Genomic DNA, 19,362 nt, shown 5'->3' with positions numbered 1-19,362 from the left:
AACTGTTTTTCAGAAGCACTGCTGCCTCCTAGCCCTTATTTGATAGTGATAAGCACAGACCAGTTAACACTGACATGAAAAATGGCTTTCTCCACAGTACCACCTAGGCCTTGGCACTGCCTTCCACTCCACATTGCACAGTAACGGCATTTTTATTTTGATTTGCACTCCCCACTACAAGGTCACCGATACAGCCTCCCACTTTGGTTTTCATATGCTATCTTGATTGCTATACTTTTATTGCCTACCTCTATTTTTTTAAAAGGTATAGTCAGTGCTCTCCTGGTCCCGACTAGAGACAGGGAACCTACACCCCTCCAGTTCCAACTCCCATTACCTTGGAGTGCTTGTGCAAATGAGAGTCCACACAGGGGACACCAGGTTTCTCACCCTTGGCTTATAGCTTGTGCATAAAGGGGTTACTGAATTATAGACGTAAATAAAATTTCTACAATGACAGCAGCCTATTTCACCCCATATAACATTGTGCTAATTGTTAGATGCTGTGTTTTTAAAGCTAAACTGTGTGGCGTGCTTGTTAAAGGAGGCAGGAGAGAGAAAGCTGTACCCCAAGGGGTAAAAGGTAAAGGTACCCCTGCCCGTACGGGCCAGTCGTGTCCGACTCTAGGGTTGTGCGCCCATCTCACTTAAGAGGGCGGGGGCCAGCGCTGTCCGCAGACACTTCCGGGTCACGTGGCCAGCGTGACAAAGCTGCTCTGGCGAGCCAGCACCAGCGCAGCATGCGGAAACGCCGTTTACCTTCCCGCTAGTAAGCAGTACCTATTTATCTACTTGCACTTAGGGGTGCTTTCGAACTGCTAGGTGGGCAGGAGCTGGGACCGAACAACAGGAGCTCACCCCGCCGCAGGGATTCGAACCGCCGACCATGCGATCGGCAAGCCCTAGGCACTGAGGTTTTACCCACAGCGTCCCTACACCCCAAGGGGTAGAGTTACGATTTACAGGCAGCCCTAAAGCCACACATACTTTTAATGAAATGGATCTGTTTTTTTGGATATGAGACAAACTCTGCTCAAGAAGATCTAAATATTAACCCTATCACTGCCACCCTTGGGGTGGTGCTGTGTGAATATACTGTCTGTACAGTGGTACCTCGGGTTAAGTAGTTAATTCATTCTGGAGGGCCATTCTTAACCTGAAACTGTTCTTAACCTGAAGCACCACTTTAGCTAATGGGGCCTCCTGCTGCTGCCGCACCGCTGAAGCACGATTGCTGTTCTTATCCTGAAGCAAAGTTCTTAACCCGAGGTACTATTTCTGGGTTAGTGGAGTCTGTAACCTGAAGCGTATGTAACCCGAGGTACCACTGTATTCCCAAAAAGCACTTGGAACCAGATCTCTCTCACACACTGAAGGATCCAGCAAAAATACTTTTTAAGGCTACCTTTAATACATGGCAATTCGTGTTTCCAACAACCATAAAAATGTCTCTGGGTGTCCATAGCCCTGGGGTAGCTAATGCTGTGGGGAAAGCACTTTATAGTTATTTAATTCAGCTGCAGTGATGAAATAAGTGAACTGGCAGGCATACCCTGTGTGAGCTTTAAACCTTCCCCAAGCGAGACAGAGCTGTCCCCACGTTCTAGAAACTGGATGGTATCAGCAACTGCCCAGATCAATGAATGGGTTGCTTCTCAGTTGATATCTTGATCAGCCAGTACCTAAATTCTTCTGTTTCTTCCCTTTAGGAGCAGGAGTGGCTAACACAGGCTCTCCAGCTGCTTTGGACTACAACTCCTATCAGCCACAGCAAATGACAATGGATGATGGGAGCTGTAGTCCCAATATCCAAGGGGACCACACGACAGCTTCACCTGCTCTAGAGGAAAGTGCCTTTATGGTATATTTAGGCTCAGAAGACACCACCACCCCCACACCAAATATGCTGTACCTCTTCAGTGGAAGCTGGTTTGTTAGCCAATTTTGGCTGAAAAGCAAACAGATGCTGCCAACAAGTGTGCTTCTGTTCCCGAGCAGAGTGAAAGCTTCAACAGCTTGTTTACTTCCGAGACTTCTCCCTTTATTTCACAGAAAGGCTGAGTATGATCATGGGTATCAACTTAAGCTTATTCCCATTTATCAATGATCTATAGATGAGCCTTCCTAGGCACTCTGAACCCTGACATGGTCAACATTCTTTGTCCCTGGGTGTCATTACAGAGGTTGGAGGTTGACAGCAGCATGTGTTTTTCTTTGTCTCCCATCCAAGTACTAACCAGGCCCGACCCTGCTTAACTTCCAAGATCAGATGGGATTGGGTGCTTTCAGAGTGGTGTGGCTGCAGGCTTTTTAAAAGAATTGTTTGGAATTTTGCTGGCATTTTTCACATCCATTCTGAATGCATCACGATTCACACTAGACTTTGAAACTGCTTCCCAAAAGAAGTAAAATAACCCCAACACTGGTCTAATATAATTTAGTGTATTTAGAAACGATTACAGGAATAAACAAACACACACAACTCATGCTTTTGAAAGAGCGCAGAGCCTGGCGGAAATCTATTTCAGTACAAGTTGCGCCTTTAATCTTAAATGTTACAATACAAAAAAATAATAATAATAAAAATTGGTCAATGGCATAAGAGCAGTTAACTTTTATACACAACTTTTCTATGAAAACTGCATTCCTCCAGGAAGTTTTCAAATGCAACTGGATTGAATTTCAATTTGAGGGAGTATTTGTTCTTATACACAATAGTTAAGTCCCTCAACACATCAATTAAATGCATTTAAAAAAACAATAAAGGATCAAAAATAAAATGAAACTCAAAAAGGCTTCAGAAACGGAAGTCAGAAACATAAATCATATTCATGGAGTGCTTTTTGCCACATCCACGGCTAGTGAACCTTTCTGGTTTTCTGACCAATGGTCAGTATATTTCCTTTTGCAGTTTTGCCTCGAATTCAAAAGAGATAACAACATTTAGAGTGAACTTGCTAGCTTGCAAACAAGTATATATATATTTTTTGGTTGTGTTGAAAACAATAGGCTTTACTAGGACAACAGAAGAAATGAATAGAAATACCAAGATTCAATGACATCATAACTGGGATGTTAAGACTTGGCATAAATTAGGCTCCAGCAGAGCATTTGGAAGATTTTAACAGCATTTAACTTGCTGATATGCCAGGAAGCCTTAATCAAATACTAGAACATTCTCATATAGTGGTCACAAGACTCAAAATAAATACTGACCTCTTTCTATATTAAAAAAAGAACACAAAAAACCCAAAACCCAGAATCTTATTCTGCATTCTTCTTACAGCATAAGGGATCTGTACATATTTTATTTTTGGACAAAACATGATGTGTTCCACGCAGCACAGAGCAATTGAGGTATGATGTCCAATAAAGGTGGCTAAATTCCATAGTGAGAGTTAAGCAGGAACTCTTAAATCTAAGACAGGTTGAGTGTTCCCCCCACTCCTGCAGTCTCCAGAAGTGAAGACTTGGTTTTCAGTTGCCATTAGCCACGGGTAAAGCAGGGAGACTAGAAGAGGTGGTGAGTGGGTGGGAAGAATGAACCACAGCCCTTTGGCATGAGTACTGAAGCTCACAGCTTATAGTCAACAGCAGCTTGAGTCATCTCCAGCAAGGAATGCTAGGCAGTAGAAACCATCTTAACAGGAATAAAGATCCAAATGGTTCAGCACATGCTCTTGGAGCTGCAGGATTCTTTTCTTTTTTTCCTATGCACTGTGTGCTTTTGCAAAAGAGAGGACAACAGTTTCCCTCCATGGTTCTTAAGTGAAGGTAAATGCAAAATGCACTTCTTTACAGTCTTCCTATGGCACAGTCATGTTTGCTTTGCACGTTAAACCTTCTGTCTTTCCCTTGCTGCACAAAATCATTGAACCTAACATATTCCGCATCTTGGAAGATTCATTTAGTCCAGAAACCATGCTTCCTATTTCAATGTTTGCTGTTGTTTTGACACTGTACACATTTACATCTCATTTGTATAGTGTTTCAGGGTAGGTGTGTTGTTCTCTCCAAACACTGCAGACTAACTAGCTACATAATATTGACATGCCGCTCATCGAAGGCTCACACATGAACACTTCTGGCAGCTCAATGACATTTCTAACAGTCAGGCAGTAAAAGAAAAAGGGGGGGGGGGTCCCAACCCCTTTCAGACTTTATAAAGCCTTTTTTAAAAAACAAAACAAAACGAAAACAAAAATTAGTAATCATGGATGTATTATTCATTCCGTTTAACTTGAACCTGTTTAAAAGATGACAGGGAGGGAGAGAGCAGATTTTAAAATAGTACAGAATAAAAAAAGAGAGAAAAGCAGGTTACTTAACTGAACATGACAGCTACGTTTACTGGCAGAAAGGCAGAGTTTTTCGTAAAGTTAGCTAAGGTTGAGAAATATCCCTGGATTCTTTTGCAACAGGGATTTGTTAAAAGTAAAAGGATTTTTTTTTAAAGTAACAAAAACTAACCTAATCATTGGCAATTGCTCAACTTAAAATATACCACAAATAACTACACTATTTTAACTGTGGCACCCCTGGAGAGCTGGCAGGTGAGAACTTCCATACCTAGTTTCCATTGAGCTGCTGCGAAACTCCACTATGGTCAGCTATTGACCTCTCGCGGCTTTTACTCTCTCGCTCTTCGTCCTCTTCATCTCGCTCATCGTTTCCACTGTGGTTTTTACAGTAAAGCCTAAGACGACAATACAAAGTAGGGGCGGGGAGGGGGGGAAACAACCCATGTCACAGGGTGTTCATCTAGTCCAGTGCGTGCCATTGTGATTATGTTTACGTTTGCATTTTAATGTATTTCACCAGTTGCGTTTTATGAGCTATTGTAAAACCAACCTGAAAATGTTTAATTTAAGACCAGGGATAGAAATGTTTTAAATAACCTAAATGAATGGGTAAATATTCTGGCCTTAGGGCAAGCCAAACAGATTTAGTGGCTTTAACTTTGAGATAGGCAAGGCTATCGTGTCTCTCACTTGTGCATTGCTTCCTTGCTGTTGTCACCAACTATCTATAAATGGGGCTAAGGTTCCTCAATCACTGTAAAGCAAAGGGGGGGGGGGAGAGTAGGATGGGACTGATCTCTGAAGGTATCAATAGTGAGGCTGAATTTGACCAAAACCCTTTCTTCCCTTGCAGCAAAATATCTTCCACCAAACTACTGTCCAGAGAATAAAAAGACTTTGGAGTGTTTGACCGAATCTGTGCTAATCCAGTTCTTGCTGGTGCTTCATGGGTCTCTTATACATAGAGATAAGGTCACATGCAGATCCCACAATAATTCCTAACCCCTTCAGAGCAGCCAGGCTAATCTAAAAGCCTAATATGCAATTGTGAAATACAATGGACCATTGCCATTTATTTGGCTAGTTACATAAGGGAGTGTGGAAAGTATTCATCTCTGTTCAGTATTCAGTAGCATATAAGGGGTGAAATGGAGACAATAAATATCTAGCATCTATTTGGTATTCAGACAAGTCCTACTCACAGTTAACCAACTGAAATTAATGTACATTAATATTTTAAATCTTTCTTTCCCCTGAAAAATTTCCAGTGCCCTATGTCTACTGGAATCTCATTTAGCACTTACTTAGCACTGATTTAATCAACAAAACTAAAAGAAGTATAGCATTTAAATTTTATATGCTATTTAAAATCTCTCAAGATTTTCCAGTAGCCAAAATATTTGTACTGGAATATTTGATTAGGGAGAAAAATAAGCACTGTTGAACTACACTAATAGCCCAATACAAGCATGTCTATTCAGAAGTAAACGGCTCCTTTACTCAATGGGACTTATTTTTCATCAAATGTGTACAGAAACAACCTAATGAATCTTACTTCTAATTAGATACAAAAATGATCACTCTGCGTTATACTCAATCCTATTCAAAGCTTATTTATAAAACACATTTTACTGAAACACTTGTAAATATTATAAGCCATGTCAACTCATGGCATGTGTTAGTTTATGTGGCTTAAATTAAGGAGCTGGGGGGGGGGGGCAGAATGAAGGCACCGAAAACCATTAGAGTACTAATTCTAACATGGCACAAAGCCCTAAGCACACACACAAACACATACATACATATATATCTCACAGCCACCTGAATAAAGTTCACTACAATTCTCAAGCTGTCCATGTACAGATATATTTATTTACATACATAATGTATACCCCCAATGAATATTTCAGTACGTATTCTTGTTCCCATCATGGCTAACAATAGCAATAAGCATACAACTAAAAATTAATAACTAAAAAGTTATTAATTAATTTTATATTGGGAATATGTTTTTTCCAAGTCCCAACAAAAAATACATAGCAGCTGAAAGCTTTGTGGGAGCTTTTCTGCTTCACACCACTGCTTGTTAAGATGCTGTCTTTGGGTGTGATAAGCACTTGTTGAACTCAATCCATTGGCCATGGCTTTCCTTCCAGGTTCTTAATACTGCAAATTCTTTAGGAGGAAGTAACTGAATCAGTTGGGCACAAAAAGCCGGAACTAAGTATCATTCTATCCTCCCTGCACTGCAAAGCAATCCAACAAGACTGTGCTCAAGACGTCTGAAGGCACTTTCCAGGTAAATCAAGCTAAGACACTCAAAAGAAGGAAAAACAAATAAGGCGACATGAAGCCAAACCACCAAATCTGAAGAGACAGAACTTGCACCACACTGTTCAGGAAATGCCACTTTGTGACCAGCCTTTGGGGTCAGACACAATGGCAATAAGGCCATTAGGCAATTTGGGTGTGAACCTGGGGTGCTGGAGAGCAGTCATCTGTAAGAAGAACTGTCATAGGAAACTGCAGTTGGTGCTGAAACCACCTAGAAAGGGTCAGAAGGCAAGTGATGGCCTGAGCTCCCAGAGAGACAACACTGGGCTGGACAAACAGCCTGATGTGCTGTCATCTCACTTTGGCCATCACTTTCAGCAAATCCCTTCTCAGCTTCCATTTGCTATTTGCTTTGGGAGGGGCGCACGTGAAGAAATAACTGCATAAGAACTATTCAGCTAATTATAAACAGGAGTGGGGAGCTTGTAGCCCTCCAGATGTAAGTAAACTCAATTCAGCCCAAGCCAGCGTGGCCAATAGATGATGAGAGTTGTAGTTCAGCTACAAGGAAGGTCACAGGTTCCCCATCCCAGGTACATTAACGCTACTAATACAGACCCACTAAATCAGAGGTTGGGAACCTGTGGCTCTCCAGATGTTGCTAGGCTACAACTCCCACCACCCCTGACCACTGGCCATGCTCAGCAGGGTTGATGGAAGTTAGAAGCCACCTACAACTGAGGACTGCAGACTCCCCACCCCTGCACTACATTTAGGAACACAAAGAACATGGTTGTAGAGCAACGTTTCAAAAGTATGCTTTTTAATATTAAAACACACAAGTTTAACTTTGGCAGAATGCCTTGCTAATTTCAAAACAGAACGCTTACTGGAAACATTATTCTGTGTTAAGCATAGTGAAGAAGTCTACAGTCTTCAGTGGAACAAATTGAAATATACTGCCTCATGTGAGTTTCCTGTTGGCCGAAACATACATGCCTCTCTATTCACATCAGTTCAACTACATAGAAATGATAACCCCATGGCCAGCCTGCCCTATGCTCCAGTAAAGTGTGTGGCAAAGTAAAAGAGAATGGCATTTACTTGTAAATTCCTCGTGACATGTTCTCAATGTATTTTGCTTTGTCTTGCACTCCACAGTGGTAATGGTAAGTCTTGATACAGGCTTTGATTTCGCATCCAATAGTTGCACCAGACTGACTACAAAGGGTGCATTTCTGTTACACAGAGACATTAGAGGGAGGAGACAGAGACACACACACAGAGAGAGAGAGAGAGGGGTAGGGGGGAGAGAGAGAGGTATTAATCTATATCTTCCTGCTTCACAATAAATTTCATATTCTTAAAGTTCTCATTTCTGGTAATATTTTTCAACAGCATGCAAGCAGTTTGCTGGGGAATTCATGTTATTAAAACTTTTAAAAGTAGATACAGCCACTCAACATGCATTACTTTCTATTTGCAGTAGTGGCTAATGTGAGAGACCAGGGGACACTTGGCTCCAAACCTCTGCTTTACTACAAAGCTTATTCTGTCACTTTGGGTCAGTCACTGTTCTCAAGTCTACAGTTGCTGTGCGAAGAAAGGTGCAAGGAATCATGTCTGCAGCACTCAGCTCTTTGGAGAAGAGGCAGGGTAAAAGCCAGGTGGGTGGATAGGTCAGGCTCAGACAAGAAGGACATACCATTCTTTTCCCTCGTTTGATTTCTTGAAGTACAGTTTTAATATCAAAATCACCAAACTCTGCCCTTGAAGTTGTTGTCAATTGTACAGTGCCAGAAGAGAACAGCTAGGAAGAAAGGAGAGGCAAAATATTAGGAATGTGGGAAACCTTGGCTGTGTGGGACATCAAAAAAGGACATGTGACAGGCAGATGGCGATGTGCTGAGGCTTTAAAAGGGGTATGGGCACATTCACTGAGGGGAAAAGAGATCAGTCAATGACTACCAAGTATGCTAGCTTTATAGGTTCAGAGGCAGTACACAGTGAGGGGATAAGTCTTGGCTTAAAGGCATCTTGGAAACATCTGGCTGGTAACTATGGGAAAGAGGATGCTGGACTAGATGAACTTTTGGTTTGACCCTGAAGCACTTTTTATGTCATTAAACTAGGTGGCACCGTGAAGTGTGCAAGCCCTGGCTGGTAGACGGCTATATTTCAAATTAATGTGAAGCTCTGAGGAGGTGGATATCCAGCTTATGATACTATGTCATGGGAAAAGTTTCACTGAAAATGTTTGAACCCCCAGAGAATAAGGACAAAATGATTTTTCTCACCATGCACTTGTAATGTGCAGCTGCCTTTTTGGCATTGAATATATGAAGCTTCCCTCGAGCTTCATTTTCTTCTTCACCTGCATGACAGAATCCACATTTAGGTTTTGTATCACTGGGGCTGCTTCTGTGTGGCGATCTGTCTCTCTGGAAGAAAAAAACTTTTCTAAAATGTGCCAGAACAAGAAATATGGTTTCAACACAAGGCAACAAAGTAAGTTCATTATAAAAAAGAGACCTAGACTTCTTTGAGAGGTTTATAAACAAACATAGAAGGCACTTACATAAGAACTGCTTTCTACATCATCTGTGCCATGTGAAGATGTGGATCGAGTATCTTCTGGCTGCCCTTTGAGACTCAATTTTCTGGGCCTTCCTTTGCGCCCCTTCTTTTTGGGAGGGGATGTTTCCAACTCATTTAGTTCATTTAAACCTTCTCCTAAATCTGAAGGAAGAAAACCCCCACACATAAAAAGGCTAGAATGGTTTTTCACAAGCTCCTGTAGGGTACACACCCACTGGCACAAAAGATTGCCTGGGGAGGAAAGCAGGGCTTGCTTTGACATGGCAGCAGCAATTTATTGGGCTAAACCCAGGCTACTTTTTAATTATTTGAAAACCTGTGTTATAAGACCCCAATGTTCCCCACTACCATAATCACAATAACCTGGGAAAGCAAGTTCCAAATAACTTATGTAAGCTCACTTCCAGTTATAGGAAGGGAGGAACTGATACGGCTAACGTTCTCCCATGTTCACTTCTCCCATTACTTCTGAATATACATAACAGATTCCCAGAATAAGCAGCCAAAGAGCAAAAACAAGTATTTTCTTACAGTGTTCCTTGAATTAAACAGTGCAGTTATTAGAATGTCTACTCAAACCATTAGGGCTTGCTTATTCTGCTTGTTCAATGTACTGTACACTGAATAGATTGTTGTTCTGTTCTTGCTAATAAGTCTTTTGAGACAAGAAAACATGCAGGCTCCCATTTCTCTAGAGGTCAAAGCACACTCTGCTCATGGAGTTTTGATTGAAAATGTGGACACTTTTTCAATGAGCCCAACTTCAGCCACACACCAATAGTGAGGGAACAACCAATAGTGAGGGAACACACCAAAGGCTGAGGGAACAGCCTTTTTGGTATTTTTGAGGGAAAAGTAATTCCACGTGTGCAGACAGGTTAGAATTCACAGTGGAATTTAGGCCAGATAATGGAACATGTTAGGTAAAGGTAAAGGGACCCCTGACCATTAGGTCCAGTCGTGACCGATTCTGGGGTTGCGGCGCTCATCTCGCTTTATGGAACATGTTATACACAGCCAATTCCTTTTTTTTTTTTACAACATTAGTGTGCAAATTAATGCATTCAAATCAGAAACAAAGCTAGACACCACACCTGCAGATAAACTTTGAGGAACTCGTCTCTGTAGTGTTAGGATTTAGTTCCGAAAGAAAGCAACACATCATAAGGTTTATAAACTCTTGCAAATAGTGGTGAAAGTGTGAAGAGAACTTTTTCCTCCTACTCCCATAATACTAGACCATCACACAATGTGCTACTGGTTGCTAGAATAAGATGTGCTGATTGCTTAAATGGCATTAAAAGAGGATGATAGGCCCATGTGCAACCTCAGTTTTCAGAGGCAATGCTATGGTTTAGTGCAGAGCTTTCCAAACTTTTCACGTTGGTGACACACTTTTTGGACATGCATCATTTTGCGACACAGTAATTCAGTTTTGCTAGCAAACTGGAGGTTAAACTAACCCCTTTCTAGCCTGGTGAGAAGTGTGGGGAGCATTCATGTGACACTGTAGATGACACACTAGTGTGTCACGACACAGTTTGAAAAGCTCTGGTTTAGTGATCCGTGGACAAGCCTCCCATTCTCCTCCTTCTACCACTTCAGCAGAGATTAGTGTCACTTTAGAAGAATAGTGACTTGCCATGTCATAGGACCCAGGAATTTTGGCTCAAACCCTGATTAGCTGAGCTGGCTTTTGGCTTGTTTAAGGACCCTTCTATGCTTATGCTTGTGATCAAGGAAGGTTTACTCAAAGAGTAATTTATTTCTTATTAATATGCTTCTACCTTCATCCTATTTTCTCTTGACTGGAAAGCGTGTACTTTTTGATGCGGAACTACTTAAAACAATGAGCTATGAATAATTTTACCTTCAGAGTTGTGTGGTGCTTTCTTGTGTTTTCGACATAATATCCTAGGGATAGAACATTGGAGAGAGCAAAGTCAGCCACAAAGGAAAAGCTTTTATATCTGCTTAGAACTATACCGTCACTAACAAGACTTCAAGGCACTTTGCACTGAAAGAAATCCACCTCAGAAAATCTCTGCTTAAGTACGAAAGTTGGTTCCTTTAATGGTGGAGAAATGCAAGTGGTCCTTACATGTAAATGCCTTGAGAAGGTTTCTCTCGGATCTGAGCTTTATCATGCAACGCACAATAGTAGTGATAAGTCTTGTGGCAGGTTTTTACATCACAACCAACAGTTGCTCCAGGACAGTGGCATAAGGAGCACATCTGAAAGCAGGAAAAAGACACACATTTGGAACCTTTCTTCTTACCAGCAAAGGCGATTAGAGCAGAACTGAGGGAAAGGAAGCTTATTGCACTGAATTGGTACTGCTATTTCTTTTGCATGATACTTCAGAATGTGAAAAGGAAGCTGCACCAAATTAAAGGCAGAGGAAATGTGTATTCAGTCCGAATAAACAGGGATTATACTGTACTTCAGTTTCCATGTTAAGTCTGCTACAGCAAAAACACAAGTTAAAGGCACCTTAAAAAGCAGCTAATTATGGTATAATAGCTTTTGAGCACTATGGTCCATGAAAGCTTATGCCATTGTTGGTCTCAGGTGCCATTAGACTCCGAGATATTCTACACTTATATATCACCTACTAACTCGGATAAGTAGCAAAGCTACACTTCTGAGTTACACTGTGTATATCTATCTGGCACACACATGATCTTCAGACACTCCACTGAAATCAAGAGGAAATGCAGAAGCCCCAAATACAACTAGCTTTGTATATTAGGCAAGAAGTGAAACAGTCTGTATTTAAGTAGCTGCCAAATTAATCCATGATTTGCAACACAATCCAATCACTTTAGGAAACTTATCGGTGTACAAAACAACTTCTATTAAAATCTTTTCAAGATCAGATGTTTGGCAATGCAGACAATTCTGTTACTGAAAACAGCTGCAAAACTACTGTTGAGCACAAAAGCAGCATAAGAGAGTGTGCCTATTGCCTCCTCCAAACACTGTTTTGTTGCAGTAGCTGTTCTCCTATGGCAGCTTTCTACACAAATACATTACAGTGCAGTGGTATAGACACACACACACACAAAAAGGAGGGGGTTTCTTCAAGAACAGTGGCAATTCACTTTAAAGCTCCCTAGACCTTGCTGTGCCAGAAAATACATTCACAGGATGGAGCAGAATGACCCAGGGGTGTTGCATCCCGTTTTGCAACTGGAGATGAAATGGAAACGTGGTGCCCCCTTCCTGCTGGCCGTGTCATGTCTCTCTTACCTGCACTGCATGCTGGTGCAAAGCGCTGGCAGTGGTATCACCTTCCAGTAAAACCTTGTGAGATCTCACAATCTCTGGAAGAGCTCACAAGATTTCAGTGAGACCTTTCTGGAAACTGGCACTGCTGCTTCTCTGCTGGCAGTTTTATCAACTTACTGAACATAATTTCATTTCGAGTTGAGCTTTTTCACTTTCAAGAGCTAGAAATGCCATCTTACCAGTTTGGTACCTCTTTTTATTTCCTTTTCAACGTCTTCAATGGAAAAGCCTCCAAGACTCTCATTATCAGAGTGTGAAGATACCAAAGCAGATGAAAAAAGCTAAAAAGAGACCAAAAGAGAGAACGAGCTAATTGTGACTTCAGGACTGATTAAATTAAAGACAATATCAGAACTTCTACATTAGAGAGAGGTTTCTTAACATGCAGTACTATAGGAAGTTATGAATATATAATGTTCTGTTCTAAAGCGTTTTAATGGGCAGTATGATCCTATGCATAAGCTTACTTGGACATCAGTCCTATGAATTCAACAATCTTGACGCCTGCCTGGGGGGGGGGGAGATCACACTAAAAATAACAATGAGAGGCAATTGAGGGGAGAATTATCAGGGTGGAGGAAGCCTCAAGTACCCCCTCCCACCTGTCAAACTCCTCTTAGCCCACTGCAGCAGTGTTCTGCCCTAAGAGCAGCTTCCAGCAGTGTTTGGGAGCACTTACCATACACTTATGATGTGCTGCCACCTTCTGGTTTTCAGAAAGCAGTAGCTGCCCACATTCGTTATCTTTGTTGGATCTGCAGAAGCCGCACTTGCGCTGCCTGCCGGGTCCCTTTTTCTGTCCAGCTGCTGCTGACATGATTCTTACAGCAGTTCGAAGAATGCTACTTCAAGCCTTGCCAATGCAACACAGAACAACAAAAAAGAGGGTACAAACAATCATGTTAGCCTCTCTCTAGTTCACCAGCTATTTAGCATTCCTTATCAAAAGCATCTTCAAGATTTAAAATGCCTGGTGGTGGACCATGGCGCTTCCAAGTAAATCTGCATGTTGCCAAAGCAGCCCTTCTGCAAGGAATGAAAACTGACAAAAACCCCAACAGGAAGAGTGCCCAAATAAAGAAAGTTGAAAAAAGACAAAGAGCATTTGAGAAGAATGCTCATACCATTTGAGAAGAATGCTCATACCATCTTGAACTTAGAATGCTATAAATCAGTCTTGAGCCCTATCCTGCTTTTGCTATTGATTTATTTTAAGCTGCCCTAGGAAAGTCAACTGTATTTTAATACACATTTTTAGAAAATATTGTAATAGAAAGCACTCAACACTGCACTCATTTGCAGGCTCAGCTTGTAAATAACAGAGGATCAAAATGTATCTTGTGGCAAACTGCTGATGAATGATTTAATTTGCTCATCCATGGGGTATGCACATTACAGAAAGCATCAACATCTGAGCTTGTCAGGTAGAAATGTTCACCCAATTAGTTAAAATGTGGCTATCTGGTACCAACCAAATTTCCCAATCATTCTAAAATAAGAATATTAGAAGCCTTCAAGTGACCAGGACATCTGCCATTGCCTCATTGAGAGAGTCACGCATGCAGCTACAAACTCATAAACTTGTGCAGTATGATACAGATCAGCACTATGGCATGCATAGCTTTCTCATGTATGTGCAAAGAGCTACAGGAGTTTTGGCCAGAAGACTGAATGAACCACACACACACTAACAGCACAGCACTATGCCACTGAGCAGGTAACACTCTGGTCTTCGGAAGCTGTGCATGTGGTTCTGGTCTTGACATCACACTTGTAATCATGTGAAGAACATAGAATGTCAACCATTCTTTGCAGCAACATCCAGAAGCTGTATGTGCACATGCATGTGTGCGCGCACACACACACACACGTTTTATTCCCCCCACCAAATAAAGTAACTTCTTTGTTGCATCATACCAAGAGCCTACCTCATCCAACATCCTGCTTCTCACAATGGCTGGGCAGATCATTCCAGGAACCCTACAGCTGGGGCTTGAAGCCAACTGCCCTCTCATTGTTGCTCCCCTGCAACAAGGTCCAGTGGCATCCTGCATATGGACATGGGCAGTCCTTGTAGCCACCAGGGCTAATAAGCCTTTGACACAATGCTCCATTATTTTGTCTAACCCTGTTTTAAGGCCATCAACACCACAGCTTGTGGCAGCTTGTGCAATGTATTGCTACGCTTTCCTTTGGACCACATCAGTGAGGCCGGTGTGTGTGTGTGTGTGTGTCTTGTCGCCTGGGCAGCCCAGGATCTCCATGTCCACTGCCCAGGTTTGTGCCTGGGAAGGTCACTTCAGTGCTACTAACATAGCAGATTGACTTCACTCCTGGAGGCACACTTTATTGTCTCGAGACAGATGCTAAGAACTGGTGCTTCTTTGTCTAGCCTGAATCAGTTTCTTTTGATGCTCCAGTCTAGTATTATGTATAGTATTATTCTAGTATTATGACAGGTGCAGATAACAACGACAACCACCACTCACTTTCCCCACAGCATCATGGCCGGGTGCCCCCCCCCCCCCCAAAATCTGGAAAGCATCAGATTTTGGAGCCTTTCCTTTTAGCAGAGTGGGTTTAGCTTCATAATAATTTTGGTTGCCTTTTCTCAGCTCTAATGTATCCTTTTTGAGATGGGATGACTTCAAACATATTACCACCACCATCTTCTTCAGTTATATCCCACTACTCCTCCAGGTGGTGTACATCAGTGGTTCCCAACTGGGGGTCTGTAACCCACCCAGGGGGTCCATAGCACCATTCACATAACAAAAACTACCATAGAGATATCAAAATTTTCAAAAGTAGGGTTTTTTCAAAAGCTTGGCTTTAGAAAAACGGGTCCACAGTACTTAGCTAATTGGGAACCATTGGTGTACATGTTTCTCCACCTCTCTACATATCCACAAAATAACTGAACATTTTGGAGCTGGAAAAAGTATGTTAAATTTCTAGGGACTGATAACTAGTTTTGTGGCAAATGACTGAAGTGATTTTTTTGCCAGCTCTGGCAAAACATGTCACCCTTACTACTTTTATTTTGTCACAATAAAGGTAAAGGTACCCCTACCCGTATGGGCCAGTCATGTCCGACTCTAGGGTTGTGCACTCATCTCACTTAAGAGGCTGGGAGCCAGCGCTGTCCGAAGACACTTCCGGGTCACGTGGCAAGCCGGCACCAGTGCAGCACACGGAAACGCTGTTTACCTTCCCGCTATAAAGTGGTACCTATTTATCTACTTGCACTTAAGGGTGCTTTCAAACTGCTAGGTGGGCAGGAGCTGGGACCGAGAGACGGGAGCTCACCCCGCCGCGGGGATTCGAACCGCCAACCATACGATCGGCAAGTCCTAGGCACTAGGCACAGCGTCACCCGCGTCCCTATTTCGTCACAATATATGTGGTCATTTGTTGACCCAGTTACAGGAGCTCAGCTCACTACCAAAAAAATAGGCTAACAGAAGAACAAAAAAAATTATTTATTTATTGTTGAAGGGTTTATATTGGGCCTTTCAAAACATGCCCCCCAGGCTTACAATCAGTATCATATTTTAAAATGAATACTGAGTATTTTCACACTTCAGAAATGCAAGCACAGCAAAATGCAAGATGAGGCAAGAAATTTAATAAAATACTTCAGCTTCCAACATAACAATTTCTAAGGCATCTAATGAAACTAACAGAACTGTTGCTAAGTTTGTGCTTTTTACTTAAAATTTAGTTTGTTAGTGCCTTTAATCTTCAAAGTATCATAATTCTAACACCGTTTGACATTTATAAAAATCAGGCAAAACTTTCTAGAATGAGATGTTTGACTACCCTTATTCAGAATGCAATAAAATTTTCCATTCTTTTGAGATTTTCTTAAATGAAAACTTAAATATTAGTCTAAACCACTTTGAACCTTCGAGAACAATCCTTGTTGCACTCTAGTGTAATCAATAAATGCCTCAGTTATGCAGATAGACACAGATCCATTTCTGACTGGGTGGCACCACCACGGCAGTAAACAGTTAGGCAGTGGCATGGAACCTGTGGTCCTCCAGGCATCATTGGACTCCTCCGCCTCATCATCATCCCTGGCTACTGACCATGCCAACTGGGGTTGCCAGAAATGGTCCAGCAACATCTGGAGGACCACAGGTTCCTCACTACTGGTTCATGCCCATCCCTCAGAGTGACCTCCTCAACCTTCCCTTGTATAAAAGCAACAGTAGCAATGCACTCCTTCTGAAGAAAGTTTCAAATATCTGGAGGACACCAAGTTGGGGAAGGCTGCTGTATTCACTGGCCTTTGCCTTACTTGTCCTCAAACACTGTCCTTGATTTATGGGGAGATGCTGGAGCTCAGTGGAAGTAGAGCATCAGCTTTACATGCAAAAAAGGCCCCAGGTTCAATCTCCTGGCATATTCAAGTAGGACTAGGATATGTTGCTCTCTGAAGTCTTGGAGTGATGCCATGATCAGTGTACATAGTACTGAGCTAAACAGACCAGTGGTATGACTTTGTATGAGGCGGTTTCCTATGTTTATGGCCTACAATTTTTTTCTCTTTAAAATCCAGTTTTAGTTCAAGCTTTCCTGCAATATAATCTGAAAAAACCACCAACTGAACAGGAACCACCAACTTTAAAAAGTCAATGCACCATAGAAACCTGAATATGCACAGACATTCCTGAACTGGAAACTCTTCTGACAATTTCCCAGCTAATAACAGAAGTCACATGCCACTTTACACAGCATAAAAGTTTCTTCCAGAAACATCAACAGTAGCACAATGGTTTCAGACTAAAGATTGCCACTGCCTATAAATGCACTCCAAAGATACTTATTTGCCAACCCAGAATCCCAACATCTTACTTGCAAGACTACTCAGGAATCAAGTTAAACATGTATGTTTACTGAATCAGGGCCTTAAGCATCACCAATATGTTCTAGTGAATTCTTTATGAAGGTTTGATAACTACCATGATGTATTTAGCAGAATAAAACTGGGGAGGGAACCCCACCTCCTTTCAAAACAATATTCAAGGCTTTATTTCTCCATAGCATGGCTTTATGGGTACAAACAAAGATAGAAATGTGACCATTTCCCCCTATAAATGCCTGTTGTGTCTTAAGCCCTTCTTGTGGCCCCACTGCACTTTTCTAAATGGCTCATTTCTAAGGCATGGGGGGAAAGGCTGGCTCAAAAAAAGCTTCAACCAGCAGGCTATTTATTAAGTACAGGAGGAAAAGCAGCAGTGATGTCTCCTAAGCCATGGAAAGGAGGGAAATTCAAGAGCTGGTCTTCATGCTCCATTTAGCTGCTAGAGTCAAGTCCTAGCCTGTCATTTCTCCAAGAGGACAGGGCTTCAGAGGTCTCAAAACAGCCAAACATTTTAGTATGATTGGGTATACTTCACATTTACGTTATAACAAAAACATGCTAAGGATTTCCTGGGTTTGCAAGAGATCTTGCAACTGAGAAGTAATGCAGTAGCAACATACAAAGAGGAATGTAGGCAAATGAGCAGGTGCTTTCGGACTGAAAAAAATTGTGGCACTAGCATTACAGTGGGACGCGGGTGGCGCTGTGGGTTAAAGCCTCAGTGCCTAGGGCTTGCCGATCGAAAGGTCGGCGGTTCGAATCCCCGCGGCGGGGTGCGCCCCCGTTGTTCGGTCCCAGCGCCTGCCAACCTAGAAGTTCGAAAGCACTCTCGCGTGCAAGTAGATAAATAGGGACCGCTTACTAGCGGGAAGGTAAACGGCGTTCCGTGTGCGGCTCTGGCTCGCCAGAGCAGCGATGTCACGCTGGCCACGTGACCCGGAAGTGTCTGCGGACAGCGCTGGCCCCCGGCCTCTTTGAGTGAGATGGGCGCACAACCCTAGAGTCCGTCAAGACTGGCCCGTACGGGCAGGGGTACCTTTACCTTTAGCATTACAGTGGTGCCCCGCAAGACGAATGCCTCGCAAGACGGAAAACCCGCTAGACGAAAGGGTTTTCCGTTTTGGAGGTGCTTCGCAAAACGAATTTCCTATGGGCTTGCTTCGCAAGACGAAAATGTCTTGCGAGTTCCTGCGATTTTTTTCCGCTCCCCACCCCCTTTTTCTAAGGCACTAAGCTGCTAATAGCCTTTTAGCAGCTAATCCGCTAACCCCTTAAGCCTTTAATAGCCGCTAATAGCCGCTAAACCGCTAATAGCGCTAATCCGCTAATGGCGTTGCTTCGCAAGACGAAAAACCGCTAGACGAAGAGACTCGCGGAACGGATTCTTTTCGCTTGCGATGCACCACCATATTTCTGAAATTGATCACTGGAAATCTTTATGCTTGGCTTTCAGAAATGTAAACAAAGTAACTATAGAACAAATGGCAAAATTCTTTTTGGGACTGCAAATTAATGCTCCAAGAATGTGTCTGAATAGGGTTAGCATCCATGGTGCCATCTGTGAATACTATGGCATTCCCCTTTAAAGCCCTGTAACAAAATACTAGAAAATAGAGAATAGAAGTGCTTAACTTGACCTGGATTCTGCTGTGTGTGTGTGTTTGTAGGAAAAGATTAATAGTCAGATTCAAAGCAGTAAATGGAAGTCACATTGATTTAGGCTTCCAGCCCTATGTAAAAATAGTAGACTTTAAAACTGTGTTGCCACTTAAAGATATTTGTGCAACAGAAACCCTAGTTTTGTTACAGTGCACTCAACAGGGAATTTTGGTCAATCCCAGCTAACATGTTCATCCTTTTGATAGACAAGCTGGCAGACACCCATTGCCCACTGGTACGCTTTTATTTCTTCACAAGTATGTGCAGAATTTTTATTTGCACACCCAAAACAATTATATGCAATGGGTCTCAAACACTTGGGGTGTATTTATTGGGTGAATCAGCAATGGGAGCCACAAATCACA

General features: G+C 42.2%; 1 protein-coding gene across 3 annotated transcripts in view; it reads right to left on the bottom strand.

Annotated features, from left to right (window-relative positions):
- Positions 1-2,486: 2,486 nt before the first annotated feature.
- PHF6 (PHD finger protein 6) overlaps positions 2,487-19,362 on the bottom strand; it is a 31,856-nt gene continuing 14,980 nt past the window's right edge. For all 3 annotated transcript variants that reach the window (XM_083422682.1, XM_083422680.1, XM_083422681.1), the window contains 10 exons: positions 13,145-13,318; positions 12,645-12,746; positions 11,275-11,408; positions 11,044-11,087; positions 9,154-9,314; positions 8,873-9,016; positions 8,281-8,385; positions 7,680-7,813; positions 4,570-4,696; positions 2,487-4,246 (listed from right to left, as the gene is read on the bottom strand). In XM_083422682.1, the coding sequence (XP_083278808.1) occupies positions 4,570-4,696; positions 7,680-7,813; positions 8,281-8,385; positions 8,873-9,016; positions 9,154-9,314; positions 11,044-11,087; positions 11,275-11,408; positions 12,645-12,746; positions 13,145-13,282 (1,089 nt within the window). In that variant the 5' untranslated portion in view covers positions 13,283-13,318 and the 3' untranslated portion in view covers positions 2,487-4,246. The remainder of the gene's footprint in view (positions 4,247-4,569; positions 4,697-7,679; positions 7,814-8,280; positions 8,386-8,872; positions 9,017-9,153; positions 9,315-11,043; positions 11,088-11,274; positions 11,409-12,644; positions 12,747-13,144; positions 13,319-19,362) is intronic.

The sequence above is a fragment of the Podarcis tiliguerta genome, assembly GCF_965153285.1.
Source record: "Podarcis tiliguerta genome assembly, chromosome: Z".
In the NCBI taxonomy this organism is placed as follows: domain Eukaryota; kingdom Metazoa; phylum Chordata; class Lepidosauria; order Squamata; family Lacertidae; genus Podarcis; species Podarcis tiliguerta.
The sequence above is the reverse complement of the archived record's forward strand: the minus strand, read 5'-3'. Positions and strand labels throughout refer to the sequence as shown.